Genomic DNA, 17147 nt, shown 5'->3' with positions numbered 1-17147 from the left:
ACTAGTACCATTTGGGGAAAAGAGTTAGTGAGCAGACATTATTTTACATTTTAAGTTATACATATTATTATAATTTAAGAATTTCAAGACCATACCACCTCTTCCAGAAGGCCAGGAAGGCTACATGCCAGGAAGGGTACATGCCCCCAGACTTTTGCCATGAACTAGCTTCCAACAGACCCAATCCTCCATTGTCTTTCCCAACCTGGTTGCTGTGTTCGAGTGGCCAACTTGGACAGATAGTCCTTCCCCTGGTAAACCACAGGCCATGCCTTCCAGAAGACCAGGTAGGCCACCCACCCTGTAGGAGGACCTTCCCCACTCTCTGTCCTCTCAAGGTAGACATACCCTGTGGAACCAGGTAGGCTGCCCCAACAAGAGCTTGATCCACTCTCTCAGTGCCCCACCCAACTGTATCCCTAGGTAATATGAAACATTATAAAAAGACCAGACCTAAGAATAGTAGGAATGGAAGAAAAATCCAGCTCAAAAACCCAGGAAATATTTTCAAGAAAATCATAGAAGAAAGTTTGACTAACCTAAAAAGGACATGCTTATGAAAGTAAAATTAGCTTACAGAATATCAAGTAAATTGAACCAGAAAAGAAAGTCCAAACATCACTTAATAATCAAAACACAAAACAAACAGAACAAAAAAAGAATATTGAAAGCTACAAGAAAAAAAAGACCTACTACACACCTATTAGAATTATACCTGACTTCTTGACTTTACAGGGAAAGTTCCAGGACATCCGGGCTTAGGCAGTGAAGGAGATGGAAAACAGAAAGCTAGTGATAATGTAATAGAACAATGGAGCCATGTTCCAGCCCCAGCAAGCAGCAAGCAGCAGAACTTTAGCTGCTTCACCCATGTGGCTGAGAAGGAGACTACTGGGACAACTGATGCTGGTCAGCTGGAGCTAAGAAGTTACTGGTGATTTAGAAGAGACGAGCATCACTGAGGTGAAATCTTCTAGGAAGTGTTTTCTGAAAGCACAAAGATGTTGTGTTCCATGGATAGCCAAGGTTGTACCTTGTGCTTGGTAATGTGTAGGGTCACTCAGGTGGTACTGGTTTTGAAGGGATGAAGGGGTCATGAAGAACAGCTGAGGCTTGGCACAGTGAGAGGCCATGGAAGGCCATTGGTGAAGGTGCAGCCTTAGTTGCAGTTGATTGATGAAACCTAGTTGCAGCAGAAGACCCCAGCTTATTGAAGTAGCCAGTACCATGGGAAGATCTCCAAAAATGTCAGCGACAGAGGAGTGGATCAACCTGAGCTTAGAGTGCTCAAGAGGGCAGAGCTGGAGAAGTGACACCAGCCCTTTGGAGGATCCCAGACATTGAAACAAAAAGCTGTAACACTGAAGTTGCCTTGGAGACCCCAAGATGTTTGAGATGCCATAGCTATGGGCTATCTGTTGAGGAAAGCTGCCAACAGGGAGTGGAACCAGCCCAGAAGAAAGAAGTTACAGTCAACGAAGATGAAAAAGGAGTTGGAGATCTGAAGACTACTTTGACATCAGACATGGAGATGCAGAGTTTGGAGTTTGTCCAGATAGTTTCCGATCTTGCTGTGGGAATTACAGTTAAGTGACTGAATGAATCTCAGAAGAGACTTTGAACTTTGGACTTTAACATTGTTGAGACTGCTATAGACTATGGGGACTTTGGAAGTTGAACTAAATGTATTTTGCGTTATGCTATGTTTAGTTATGGCCCCAAAAGACTCATGTTTGGACAAGCCTATGGAGGCCAGGGAGTGGAATGTGATGAAATATGCTTGGCCCAGGGAGTGGCACTATTAGCAGGTGTGGCCTTGTTGGAGTAGGTATATCACTGTGGGCATGGGTTAGGACCCTTATCGTAGTTGCCTGGACGTCAGTCTTCTATTAGCAATCTTTAGATGGAGATATAGAACTCTCTGCTCCTCCTGTACCATGCCTACCTTGATGATGACGAACTGAATCTCTGAACCTGTAAGCCAGCTCAATGAAATGTTGTCATTTATAAGACTTGCCTTGGTCATGGTGTCTGTTCACAGCAGTAAAACACTAAGACACTAAGGAAAAAGATATAAGACCTGATTCCAAGCCAAAGCCTCAACAGTGTTGGCCACCAAAATGTGATCATACCTTAGGCGGTTTCCTTTTTATTCGAGGCTTTCCCTCCTTAATATGAATAATTCCTTACATTTATTTCAAAAGAACTTAAACCTCATGGCTGTTAGGTTATGAATCTAAAGAGGAAAACCAAGATATAGGTGAATGTTTTTCATAAGATGCTTAAATAAAGCCATACAGCAGAACTACTGGCTAAAATTAGAGTGATTGTGGAGACAGTGTTTAGAAGATAATACATACAGTTTGTTTATAGCTAGCCAGGCTATTGTACAAAAAGAAAAAATTAGTAATCCAGGTAGATGCTGGTGTCTTCTTTGCTGGAATTTTCCTTGGTTCCTTGATGACAAGCCAAAGAAATACATCAGATGAATTGAGTTGTAGGGTACTGTGATTGTCTGTTTTGAATGAAACCTGATGCAGTCTGTTCAGAAACCACCCCAGAAGAGAGTCTCAAGAAGGGTTGGTCTAGACTCAGTTTGACCTGTGGCTATGTTGATCGGGAATTATCTTAATTACAAGAAATGATGTGGATTGGAAGACCCAGTCGACTATGGGTAACACCATGGATTTGGAAAAGTAGAGAGCACTAGCTGGGGGCAAGCATGGAGGCATTCACTGTTTCCCTGCTCCTGCCTGTGGGTGTGGTGTGGCCACCCGCTCAGTCCTGCTATTGTGATGCCCTGGAGTGGAAGGCTGTTACCTGGAATTGCTAACTAAAATAAACCCTCTGCCCCCCAACTCCAAAAAAAGAATTATACCTGACTTCTCAATGGAGATTGTAAAAGTCAAAAGGGTCTGGACAGATGTCCTGAAGATTCCAAGAAAGCACAGATCCCAGTCTAGATTACTATACCCACTTTCTATCACCATAAATGGAGAAAACAAGTTATTCCATTATAAAGCAAAATTTAAACAACATCTATGTACAAATCCAGCCCTATAGAAGATTTTAGAAGGAATACTCCAACCCATGGAAGTTAAGTACATTCATGCAAACATAGGAAATAAACACACCACCACCACACTGGTTTGAAAAGGAATGGCACACATAGACTCACATGTTTGAATGTTTGGCGCTATTAGGGAGTAGAACTATTAGGAGGTACAGCCTTGTTGGAGTAGATGTTTCACTGAAGATAAAGGTTTTGAGGTCCCATATGTTTAAGTTGGACCTAGCGTGGCAATCTCCTTTTGTTGCTGTGGATCAACATGTAAAACTCTCAGCTCCTTTTTGAGCACCATGTCTGCCTGCATGCAGCCATGCTTCTCACCATGATATCAATGGTCTAAACCTCTGAAAATGTATAAGAGTTGTTAAGGTCATGGTGTCTCTTCACAGCAACAAACACCCCAATTAAGACACCACCAACAGAAGAACAGAAATTAACAATCATTGGTCATTTCTCTCAGTATCAAGGGACTCAATTCCCCAAGCAAAATTCAGAGACTAAAAGACTGGATGTGAAAAGAGGATCCATCCTTCTGCTGCATACAAGGAGAGCTGGTGAGATGGCTCAGTGGTTAAGAGCACTGGCTGCTCTTCCAGAGGTTTGGAGTTCAATTTCCAGCACCCATATCGTGGTTCACAACCATCTGTAAAGGGGGCCTGATGCCCTCTTCTGGCATGCAGGCATAAATGCAGAGTACTCATATATTAAAAAAAAAAAAAAAAGTTATTACCTCAGGGTAAAAAGTTAGAAAAAGATTTTCCAAGAAAATGGACCTAATAAGCAAACTGGTATAGCTTCGAATATCAAACAAAATATACTTCAAAATAAAATTAATCAAAAAAGACGGGGAAGGACACTTTATACTCATCAAAGAAAAAAAATATACCAAGATGATGTTTCAATTCTTAACATCTATTCCCCAAACACAAGGGCACCTACATTTATAAAAGAAACAGTATTGACGTTTAAATCGCACTTTGACCCCCACACATCGATAGTGGGAATTTTCAATTCCCCACTCTCACTAGTGGACAGGTCACCCACTGGAGCTAACAGATGATTTAAACCAAATGGATATAACATATCTACAGAATATTCCAAACAAATACAAAAGATTACACCTCTCATATTCTCAGCACCTCATAGAACTTTCTCAACTGACCACATACAAGGTTTGTCACAAAGCAAGTGTCAACATATAAGAAAAGTGAAATAACCCCTGTATCCTATCAGACCACCACAGATTAAAGTGAATTTGAACAACTATGACAACAGAACACCTAGAAACTCCTAGAAACTGAACAACAGCAACAAGAACAGGAATAAAGGAAACTACAGAAAGCCTAGAAACTCACAGAGACCAAACAACCACAACAGACACAGCAAAAAATCTAGGAACTCACGGAACATAAACAACTTTCTTCTGAATAATCACTGGGCAAAAATAGAAACAAAAAATATAAATTAAAGACTTCCTAGAATTCAATGAAAATGAATATGTAACATTCTCAAACTATGCACAGTGAAAATGGTGCTTAAAGTTCATAGCACTAAGTGCCTACATTAAGAAATTGGAGAGATCTTAATAGCACACTTGAAAGCTCTAGAATAAAAAGAAGCAAACTTACCCAAAAGAAGTAGACAGTGCGAAATAGTCAAACTGGGGGCCAAAATCAATAAAATGGAAATAAAGAGAACAATTCAAAGAATCAATGAAATAAGTTGGTTATTTAAGAGATATCAACAAGATAGACAAACCTTTATTCAAACTAACTAAAAGAAAGGGAAAGAATATCCAAATTAACAAAATCAGAAACAAAAAGGGGAAAATAACAAAACACTGAGTGAGTCCAAAGAATTATTATTTCAAAAATCTGTACTCCACAAAATTAAAAAAGTCTAAAAAAATTGGACAATTTTTTGTTAGATTTCAATTTAAAAAGTTAAATTAAGATCAGATAAACAACTTAAATAGAACTATAATCCTGAGAGTAGAGGCAGACATTAAAAGTCTCTCAGTCAAAACAACAACAACAACAAAAAAAAAAAAAAAAAAAAAAAAACAGGGCCAAACCAGAAAATTTTAGCACAGAATTCTACCAAACTTTCAAAGAAGAATTAAAGCTAATACTTCACAAATTATTCTACAAAACAGATAGAAAAAATATTGCTGAATACATTTTGAGGCTATATCCACCTTGATACCCAAACCATACAAAGATTCAATAAAGAGATTTATAGACCATTTTTATAGACCATTTTTTCTTATAAACATAAAAGCAAAATTTATTCAACAAAATACTTGCAAACCAAATCCACATCAAAAAAGATCATGCACCTTGAACAAGAGATGCAGGGATAGTTGAATTATGAAAACAAAAAAAAAAATCAGTCAATGGAATTCACCATATATAAAAATTGAGAGAAGAAAAACCAAACAATCGTCTTATTAGATGCTCAAAGAGTCTTTGACAAAATCCAAGACACCTTCATGATAAAAAGCTTTGGAAAGATTAGGGAAACAAAGAACATACTACAACACAATGAAGGCAATTTATAGCAAGCTTACAGCCAACATCAAATTAAATGGAGAGACAATCAAAGCAATTCCACTAAATCCAGGGACAAGACAAGGCTGTCCTCTCTCTCCAGATCTATTCAATATAGTGCTTGAACTTCTAGCTAGAGCAATAAGACAACAGGAGATCAAATGATGCAAATTGGAAAGAAGTCAAAAGTAATTTGCCGATGATATGGTAGTATACATATGCAACCCTAAAAATTCTAATAGGGAACTCCTATAGCTGATACACACTTTCAGCAAAGTGGCTGGATACAAGATTGTCTCAAAAAAAAAAAAAAAAATCAGTAGTCTTATATACAACTGACAAAAGGACTAGGAAAGAAATCATAGAAACAACACTCTTCATGAAAGACTCAAATAATATAAAATACTGTAACTCTAACCAAGCAAGTGTAGCACTGGTATGAAAAAATATCTTCAAGTATTAGAAGATGGGAATTGAAGAAACCTAGTGTGTACAAACTCTCTGGAATCTAGGAGAGTGACCCTAGAGAGGATTCTTAGTAATAGAGAATGAAGAGTCAGATCTGGCCACCTTCTGTACCAGGAAAGGCTTCCAGTAGTGGGACCAACCAAGCTACAAAACCTTTGAATTATAACTTGTCCTCCTGTAAGATGTGCTGAGGTAATGGTGGCTCAGAACTTTTAGGTGCGGCCAACTAATGACTGGTCTAACTTGAAGCCATGCCATAAGAGGAGGCCATGTGGGCTGGAGAGGTGGCTCAGTGGTTAAGAGCACTGGCTGCTCTTCTAGAGGTTCTGAGTTCAAATCCCAGCAACCACATGGTGGTTCACAACCATCTGTAATAAAATCTGATACCCTCTTCTGATGTGTCTGAAGACACCTACAGTGTACTTATACACAATAAATAAATAAATCTTAAAAAAAAAAAGAGGAGGCCATGGGACACTGCCTAGATGGGCAGGAACTGGAGACTGGATAGTCCAGCCTCCTAGGACAGAACCAAATATAACTGGCCCAAAAAAAAAAAAAAAAAAAAAAAAAAAAAAAAAAAAAAAAAAGAAAAGAAAAGAGGAAAAAAGAGGAAAGAAAAGAAAAAGTCAATGAAATGTTTCCCAGTGATATTCTGATACACTCAGAGTAATGTCTAGCCCAATCTCCGTTAGAAAGTTTGTCTATCAACTGATGAGAGCAGATGCAGAGACCCTCAGCCAAACACTGGGTGGATCTCAGAGGAAAGTTCAGAAAAACTCCCTGAAAAGACAGGGAGGATGGAATGTAGGACTCAGAGAAGCAGAGGAAACCAGAACAAGCCCAGAGAATCAACTAAGCAGGCTTCATAGGGGCTCACAGACACTGAAGTAGCACTCACAGAGCCGGCATGGGTCCTCTTCATAAATTGTAGTTGTTCAGTGTCGTCTTTTTGTGGGACTCCTAACAGTGAGAGTGGGGGTGTCTTTGACTCTTCCCTGTTCTTTGGACTCTTTGCCTCCTACTGGGTTGCCTTGCCCAGCCTTAATATTAGGGGACGTGCCTAGTCTTACTGAAACTTCTTCACTTGATATCCATGGGAGGCCAGCACTTCCTTCTAAAGGGAGAAGGAGCAGTGGATGACAGGGGTGGGGCTGGCAGGAGTGGAGGGACGGGAAATGGTGGTTCACATATATTGCGTGAGAGAAGAATAAATCAAACATTTAGTATTGATGTTCTTTTTTCTGCTCTATAACTTTTTTCCAACTCAACATAGCAGTTTACTTTAATTACACTAAATTCACTTAGATATAAGTCTGCTAATAGTTTTTATTAATTTCTTTATCTCATGATATATTTTCTTTCTCCCACTAAGTTCTAATAGTTTTAGAATTAGAATTTTGAATAGGTTAGGAATTAAATTAAGATGGTATTGTGAGAGGAAAAAACAAAATTTATCATCACAATTCTCTTTCCCTTGCATTATATCCATTCATTTCTGAAGCACTACTGAAATAGCTCCTCACTAAATGCTGTATGGACTGTCAAAGGGTAGGCAAATAGGAAACAGAAGGTGCTTGAACTTGAAAGAGTAGGAGGAATAAAATGTACCTCACTTTGATTATGACAACTTATTCAAGTAATTTCTGATTCCTGTGTGGATTCCATGTGAAAGAGTTAGCAAATGCTTAATATAAAAGGCCTCTTTGTTTCCACATTAACCTAAACCAAAAGAACTTTATAAGATAATTTAAGAAACAAAAAGTTAGGAAATGGAAATATTAATTCTGGAAACTCAGTTCCTTTGGCCATTATGAGAAGTACAAAGGTTCAGAAAATTTTGAGATTTACTAGAAAAAGCCAGTAATATACATATAAGCCAATGGTTTAGAGATTCTTGTTAGAATGAGGTTAACATAAAACACTGAGGAATTAGGATTTTTAGTTTTACATTTTCCTTTGAGCTTCCTGTAAGAGTCACCAAAGCCTTTGTTTGTCAAGAACAACGTGTGACAGAGGGAAAGACTGATAGTGAGTGGAGCCTATGGGGGTACAGGGGTAAGCAGGACTTACACATTAGCACACCTGTTTACAGTTAGTAAATAAATAAACTTGTTAGAGGACAGACTCGACATTCCTGGTTTCTCGATGTACCTATGTTCCCTGCTATGGAGTAGGTACTACTGAGACTACTGAGCACACTGTAAAAAGGACCACCCACCGTGGGTTTAAAGAAAGCACTAAGAACGTCACCTTACCTCTCGCTTGTCTAATGCAGCATACTCAGCTTCGATTTCCTCAGCCTCTGGGTCCCGAGAGAACACCATCTGAGACTCCAAACTGAGGGCCAGGTCTTTGTGGTGCTGTTTTTCCGCACAATCACAAGGAGTATCTTTATTTTCATTTTCAGCAAACAGGTCTCCTCCATGTTTAACTAAAAGCTAAAAAACAAAAAAACTCACAATTATAGATTTTATTAAGTTATTTTATGCTATAAATTAAAGAAATTAAATGTATAACTGGCATAACAAAAAATGTAACAGTAGACACAATGAACCTGGGCAGGACAACCAGGTATCTCTCTTTGCGAGGGTTCCCCAGGTTAGTTTGCTTAGTGTGGCTGAGGGAAATACTGCTACATGGGACATTTTGTTGGCACGCAAAATGACCTCAACGCATCTATTCTCCTATACTGCATTTTATAGTTCACATTTTTAGGAATAACCCAAAGTACTCAAGGTGTATGTATTTCTCACCTCCCTGATGATTTGGTGGCTGATGACTGGCGATATCATGTAACTACTTTAAAAGGCCCAGTTTACAGTGTCTATCTGTAAACAAGGTAGCCTGTATAATTTTGATAGAAGATGTAGAGAATCAGGTAAGGTGGTATACAGCTGTATTCCCAGGAATAAGGAGGTGCAACCAGGAGAATCAACTTAAAGCTCAGTCTGAGCTTAAGAAAACCAAAAGCTAAACCAAACTATCTTAGTGAGTTTTATGTCAACTTGTCACGAGCGGAGAGGAGGGAGCCTCAATTGAGAAAATGCCTCCATGAGACAGATGCAGGAAAGATGGTAGGGCATTTTCTTAGTGACTGATGGGGAGGTCTCAGACCATTGTGGGTAGGGTCATTGTTGGGCTAGTGGCCCTGTGTTCTAGTTGAGCAAGCCGTGAGGAACAAGCCAGTAAGCAGGACTCTCCATGGTCTCTGTAGCTCCTGCCTCCAGGCTCCAGCTGTGCATGAACTCCTGCTCTGGCTTCCCTCAGTGATGAACTGCTGCCTGGGAGTGTAAGCTGAAATAAAACCTTTCCAAGTTGCTTTTGGTCATGGTCTTTCTCATTCCCCACCTGATGGTCATGGTGTTTCACTATAGCAATGGCAACCCTAACTAGGACACAAATCAACCCAAAAGATACAATACAAACTCTGTTCTAAAGCCTCTTCTAGTTCTAAGATTACTATTTTGCCATCTGTGATAAACTTGGGCCCTCCATTCTCCCTCCAATTTCATTCTAATTTCCTATAAAATCCTAGTACTGGGGACTTCCTGCTTTCCTTCTAGTTACCTTCTTAACACAGATAAGTGCGATGATGGTAATGATGTTTTAGTCTGCGTACTACAAAGGAATACCAGAAAATTTAGACAACAGTGAAAACTACCTATCGTCTAGTGTAGTGGTTCTCAACCTTCCTAATGCTTCAATCCTTTCATACAGTTCCTGTTATGGTGACCCCAAAGCATAAAGTGATTTTCACTGCTACTTTAGAGCTGTAATTCTGCTACTGTTATGATCATACTATAAAATTCTGTGTTTCCTGATAGTCGTTACTGACTCCTACAAATGAGAGGGTCATTCTGCCTCCAATGGGGTTCCACACCACAGGCAGAGAATCACTGGTCTAGTGTTATTATGGCCTCAAGGCCATAAAGCTATATGCCCACATGAAGATGCTAGTGTACTCAGACCAAGTGCCTTACCAACTGTATAAAACAGCATATATCACTATGTATGCAAGGCATAGAGCAGAACCTATCAGACAGATTTGTGTAAGTACACAGTGATAAAAGCTCTTAATGATAAATCTCTCAGACTTAATAAATACCTCCCAACAATTCCCACACCTCATATAATGCATGACAAAGGACTACACATGCTTTCTCAGTCACATTTCTAAAATTTGCTGTTGATATCCCTATAAGATGAATCAATGACTGCCAGCTATTAGATTTCTGTCCTGATTGTTTTACACAAATACTATTCCCCAAAGGCCTCCGTCCAGTCTACAGATTTTTTTTTTTTTGGGGGGATGCAGCAGAATTTTGTTGATGGTATTCAAGAGAATAGGGAGGGATCCCTAGGCCCTTATTATTATAGGGGTCTAGGATGGAAATTGTGAGGGAGATGCTTAGTGTTGGGGGCTTAGAGTTGGGATGGGACGCCTCAGCAACTGAGGGCCTCTCTCTTGCTCTCAGTGTTCTTGCTGGGGGAGGGGGGGTCCAGGGTTTCTTATTCCTTAGAGGCCATGTAGGCCATGAGGTCCACCACCCTGTTGCTGTAGCCGTATTCACTGTCATACCAGGAAATGAGCTTCACAAAGTTGTCACTGAAAGCAATGCCAGCTCCGGCATCAAAGGTGGAAGAGTGGGAGTTACTGTTGAAGTCGCAGGAGACAACCTGGTCCTCAGTGTAGCCCAGGATGCCCTTTAGTGGGCCCTCAGCTGCCTGCTTCACCACCTTCTTGATGTCATCATACTTGGCAGGCTTCTCCAGGCAGCATGTCAGATCCACAACAGATACACTGGGGTTAGGAACACGGAAGGCTTTGCCAGTGAGTTTCCCATTCAGCTCTGGGTTGACCTTGCCTTGGCAGCACCAGTGGATGCAGGGATGATGTTCTGGGCTGCCCCACGGCCATCACACCACAGCTTTCCAGAGGGGCCATCCACAGTCTTCTGAGTGGCAGTAAGGGCATGAACTGTGGTCATGAGCCCTTCCACGATGCCAAAGTTGTCATGAATGACCTTAGCCAGGGGGCTAAGCAGTTCGTGGTACAGGATGTATTGCTGACAATTTTGAGGAAATTGTCATATTTCTCATGGTTCACGCTCATCACAAACATTGGGGCATTGACCAAAGGGGTGGAGATGATGACCCTTTGGGCCCCACCCTTCAAGTGGGTCCCGGGCCTTCTCCATGGTGGTGAAGACGCCACAATATAATCAGCATCAGCATCACCTCATTTGATTTAGCGGGATCTTGCTCGTGGAAGATGCTGATGGGCTTCCCATTGATGACAAGCTTCCCATTCTCAGCCTTGACTGTGCCATTGAACTTGCCATGGGTAGAGTCATACTGGAACATGTAGACCATATAGTTGAGGTCAATGAAGGCGACAATCTCCACTTTGCCAGATCCTGAGCAGAAGGCAGCCCTGGTAACCAGGCGCCCAATACGGCCAAATCCATTCACACTGACCTTCACCATCTTGTCTAAGGGACGAGGCTGGCACTGCACAAGAAGATGTGGCTGAATGTAGAACAGGAAGGAGCAGAGAGCCCAGTCTACAGATCTTACTCCTCTGTTTTGTTTACCATTCTGTAACATGTCACACAACTGACCCACTGTCCCTTCCTGGAAATTCTTCTCTTGGTATTCCTCTCCTGCCAGCGCTATGGTCTACTTACTCCTCTATTTTTCTGTTTGTTTCATGGCTTCTGGTTCTCAAGGGTATTCTTCAACACACTGCTTTTAGGTACAGCTCAGAGGTAGTTCAGCATGGTTAATGCTGTCACTTTACAACTGTCTCTCTCTTACTTTCAGTCAGCCATACTATTGGTTTTTCTCATTGTCCTTTCTGTCCACTGTGTCTGTGTTTCTCTAATGTCCCCACACAGAGCCAGGCTGTGTGTCCACTTAGACCAGGGGTTACTGCATCAACCTGAGCTCTGTGACTCTTGGTAGCACACTGATTCCCGACTTCATTAAAGAATGGAGGCATGCAGGCTATTGTAAACCTTCAGGGCTTTAAACTGTACTGGTGCTTGGCTTCTGGGCAGTCATATTCAGTACTACGCAAGGATGATGTGGGCACCCTGATGGTTCTATTGGGTGGACCTGGAATAGTCAATATTTTTACAGTGATTTCAATGTGGACTGTGCACAAACTAGAGTCTTTCATTCTTTAATCTGAGTATGACAGAGACCTGGCAACAACTGAGGTCAGAGTCTTATTAAAATATAGATTCAGATTCAGCTGGGCTCATCAGGCTGTAGCTTCTATATTTCCAGTAAGCTTTCAGGAGACTGATGTTAAAACTAGCTGGTGTCCTTTTCAAGTAACACATCAAGAAGCACTCACTGCTTTAAAAGTATTTCAAATCTAATCTATATTCCAACCACTAGGCTAATAGTTCTTTATTTGATTGCATAAGATTACTTCTCCAACCTGTCAAGATCATATCCAGAGGTTAGGCATACCCCCACCCCCACCCCCAGTTAAGGGATGGGGTCACCCACCTATCTCCAAAATTTTAACCCAGAATTGCCCCCTGACTAAAGGAAATACAGGGACAAAGAGTGGAGCAGAGACTGAAGGAAAGGCCATCCAGCGTCTGCTCCAACTGGAGATCCATCCCACGTGCAGACACCAAGCCCAGACACTATTGCTAATGCCAAGAAGTGCTTGGTGACAGGAGCCTGATACAGCTGTCTCCTGACAGGCTCTGCCAGAGCCTGACCAGTACAGATGCAGATGCTCAAAACCAACCATTGGACTGATCACAGGGACCCCAATGGAGGAGTTAGGGGAAGGACTGAAGGAACAACCAACACAATTAGGTAGACTCTTCAGTGGGATTGGTGAGTGGTTTTTATGGCTTTCAGTGAAGTATGAAATACTGACAGCAACTGAAAATGGTAAACAGGTTCTGTGGTACAGCTGTAATAAAGGAAGAACTGTGACTTACTGTGTATGCTTTTCTAGGGACTTTTACTTAGCCAACAGTTAGTTACAGTTACAACTATAAGTAGAGTCAAATATATAGGAAACATGTGATTTAACAATTTTTATAAAAATGTTTTCCACCAAGTATTCTAAAAACTAAGCCTTTACACACCTCTCCCATTTACAGAATCACTATTACAGGTGAATCACCATTAGAAATGAAATGTGGCCTACTATGGTTACATTGGGGAAAAAAAATCTACCAAAGGAGAAAAGTGTCATGGAGTCTTCTTAGATTATGCTAATTGACACCACCTTCACCAAAGTGAATTTCTATTCCAAAGCAGAACAGAAAAGCTCTTAGTTACAAAACAAACCCCAGAATATTAATTACCACATTAAATTCCTACCAGTTTTATTTTTTAAAAAAGATTATATTTTCTTAATTTGAATCTAAATTTTCTTTTTATATCCATTTTATTAAATATCCTCTGTATTTACATTTCAAATGTTATCCCTTTCCTCCCATTCCCCCTCCCCTTGCTTCCATGAAGATGCTCCTACTCCCAACCACCCACTCCCATGTCAGCACCTTCGCATTCCCCTACACTGGAAAAAAAAAGAGTCTTCACTGGATCAAAGGCCTCTCCTCCCATGGATGCCAGAGAACGATATCCTCTGCTACATATGCAACTGAGCCATGGGTCTCTCCAATACTCACTGGTTGGTGTTTTAGTCCCTGGGAGCTCTGGGGGATTTGGTTGGTTTATAATTTTGTTCTTCCCATGGGGTTGCAGACCCTTTCAGCTCCTTCAGTCCTTTCTCTAGATTCTCCATTGGGGTCCCTGTGCTTAGTCCAATGGTTAGCTGCAAGCATCCTCCTCTGTATCAGTATGGCTCTGGCAGAGCCTCTGAGGAAGCATCCATATCAGGCTCTTGTCAGTAAGCACTCCCAGGCATCAGCAATAGTGACTGGGTTGTTGGCTCCATATGGGATGGATCCCCAGATGAGGCAGTCTCTAGATAATCTTTTCTTCAGTCCCTGTTTCTCTATTTGTTCCTGTATTTCCTCCTGTGAGCATTTTGTTCTCTCTTCTAAGAAGGACTTAGGCACCCACATTCTGGCCTTCCTTCTTTTTGAGCTTCATAAGGTCTCTGAATTGTTTCTTGGGTATTTAGGCCTTTTGGGCTAGTATCCCTTATCAGTGAGTGCTTACCATGTGTGTTCTTTTGTGACTGGGTCACCTCACTCAGGATGATAGCTTCTAGTTCCATCCATCTGCCTAAGAATTTCACGAAGTCATTGTTTAATAGCTGAGTACTTACTATTCCATTGTGTAAATGTGGCACATTTTCTGTACCCATTCTTCTGTTGAAGGACATCTGGGTTCTTTTCAGCTTCTGGCTATTATAAACAAGGTTGCTATGAAGAGTGGAGCATATGTCCTTGTTATACGTTGGAACGTCTTTTGGGTATATGCCTAGGAGTGGTATAGCTGGGTCCTCGGATCCTACCAGTTTTATATCCTACTGAAACTTTATTTTTGTATGTTGGGCATCCATACAGAGAATTCAGGTCCTCTGTGTTAGTAAAACAAATGCATGCTATACATTGATAATGCTCTATATGCACATGTATGAATAGGTATGTAGAAAGCATGTGTGTGTGTATACATATGTGTGTGCATCTAGAACATTTCTCTGTGTATATATACATGTAGAGAGGGGGGTTCAGTGAGTGAGGGTATGTTTTTGAGGTATGGTTCCTTTTCCCAACTCTTTATATTTCGTGGAGGGCTATCACAAATTGGGCCTAATCGAGCTGGCTGCCTCTTCAGTATGGGTCTTAATAGTTCCTAAGCACTTTAAATATCCCGAAAAATATTTTCTGGCACATAAAAGTTGTTAGAAAATCAGTTGGCAATCAGTTCACAAACTAATGGTGTTTTGCAGCACTGCTATGCTTCTTTGTTTACTCTTAGCACATTGTCTACCGTCACTTGTAGGTCACACTGGCTAAGTTGCCTAAAATATTTACTATTGAGACTTTAACAGAAAACATTTTCTAACTCTTAAGTAATTCTCTAGTAAATGAAGACATTAAGGTTAAAGAAATATTATTTATAGTTTAACTGTAATATATATCATGTTAGCATTTATTTTTTCCTTAATGTTTATTTTATTGCCTACATATAAATGTACCACATGTATGCAGTACCTTCAGAAGTGAGAAGGTGTTGAATTTCCTAGAACTAGAGTTATAGAAAATTGTTGGCTGTTATGTTATTGCTGGGACTAGAACTCTGGTCCCGGGAGGAACAGCGAGTGTAATTGTTGAGCCACCTCTCCAGCAGCACCCCCACCTCCCCGTTACCTTATATATTTAGACATTTAGTTGCCTATTTATATTTTGTTTGTGAGATACACAGATGACATGGTGGTTGTGTGGTGATCAGATAATCATTTGCAAGAATTGGTTCTCTCCTTTCACGATGTTGGTCCTGGGGGCTGAACTCAGGCTATTATTAGGCTGTGTAGCAGAAGCCTTTACACAATGACCAACCTCACAAGCCCAAATTGCTATCTTTAAACAATTAATTTTACTCTTTGCAACCTATCATTCCACAAATAATTTTAGATAATTATTTATGAAATTCCATGTTTTCCTATTCAAGGAAGTTTTGAAAAATACAAAGGTGAAGAGTTAAAGCATCAGGTATTAAGAGAGCAGCCAAAACAGATAAAAAAGATGACTAGGTCCGTGGCACATACCTGTAATCCCTAAGTTTAGGAGGTGGAAACAGGAGAGCCAAACTCAAGGTCATCCTTAGCCACCTAGAATCAAGCCTGGGTTCTATGAAAATGTGTCTCAAACAAGAGCAACAATACTAGAACAATGAAGACAATGAAGCATCCTGTTCTGCTACTGAGCAGAATTAATTTGATACAATGAGGGGAGAAGAGAGAGAAGAGAGAAATGAGAAGGAGCATATGGGAGTAATCCAAGGTACAAAGGTTTTGCAGAGAATGGCACTGTCGAGAGAAACCAGATACTCAAGCTAGTAGAGAGGTGACTGATCTCACCTTCAGAAACACTGAACTGAGGCTGCTATAGTAAACTTACAAGGACGTTAACATAGAAGTAACAGCATGAAAAACTTCAGTGGAGTTGGGCAAGGCATCAGAAAGAGACACAGATATAATTCTCTACAAAGCCTTTAATACCTTGTTATCTAAAGGTTCTAAAAGCAATTTTATAATTAAGAGGTTAGAATTTTTATGCTATGCATAGTCTGAGTGTATATATATATATATATATATATATATATATATATATATATATATATGTATATGTATATGTATATGTATATGTATATGTATATGTATATGTATATGTATATATATATGGAAACACTTATGGAACATAGCCCAGGAAGGAGTATTGATGTAAACATTTCATTTCAATGGATCAAAATGAGGACAAATAGATGGGCACAGTGACTCCTGCTGTTAAGCTAAGCACTGGGGTGGCAGGTGGATCTCTGTGATTTTTGAAGTCATCCTGGTCTACACAGTGAGTACCAGGACAGCCAGGGATACATACTAGTGAGACTTGTCTCAAAAGCAAGCAAGCAAGCAAACGAATAGACAGAAAACCGGGAACCACAGGAAACTCCAAATTATTAAATGCAGAGAAAACTACCGAAGAATAACTTTCTAAATTCTTTTCTTTTTAAGATTTATTTTATTTCTGATTATTTTGCCTGCATGTATGCATATTATCATGTGAGTGTCTGAAGTTCAGAAGAGGGTGTTGGATACCCTAGAACTGGAAACAGGGATGGTTGTAAGCTACCATGTGGGTGCTGGGAATTGAGCCCAGGATCCTTAGGGCAAGAGCAACAAATGAGCCACCTTTGCAGCCCCAGATAACTCTCTAAATTCTTCTCTTAAATAAACACACTGTTGGGGCTGGAGAGATGGCTCAGAGGTTAAGAGCACTGACTGCTCTTCCAGAGGAACTGAATTAAATTCCCAGCAACCACATGGTGGCTCACCACTATCTGTAAAGGGATCTGATGCCCTCTTCCAGTGTGTCTGAAGACAGCTA

General features: G+C 40.4%; 1 protein-coding gene across 2 annotated transcripts in view; it reads right to left on the bottom strand.

Annotated features, from left to right (window-relative positions):
* Positions 1 to 17147, bottom strand: part of ANKIB1 (ankyrin repeat and IBR domain containing 1) — a 101484-nt gene that overhangs the window by 52072 nt on the left and 32265 nt on the right. For both annotated transcript variants that reach the window (XM_080936457.1, XM_080936458.1), the window contains exon 4: positions 8346 to 8528. In XM_080936457.1, the coding sequence (XP_080792583.1) occupies positions 8346 to 8528 (183 nt within the window). The remainder of the gene's footprint in view (positions 1 to 8345; positions 8529 to 17147) is intronic.

This window comes from Micromys minutus, assembly GCF_963924665.1.
Source record: "Micromys minutus genome assembly, chromosome: 23".
In the NCBI taxonomy this organism is placed as follows: Eukaryota; Metazoa; Chordata; class Mammalia; order Rodentia; family Muridae; genus Micromys; species Micromys minutus.
Note: the sequence above shows the minus strand (reverse complement) of the source record. Positions and strands in the feature narration are given on the sequence as shown.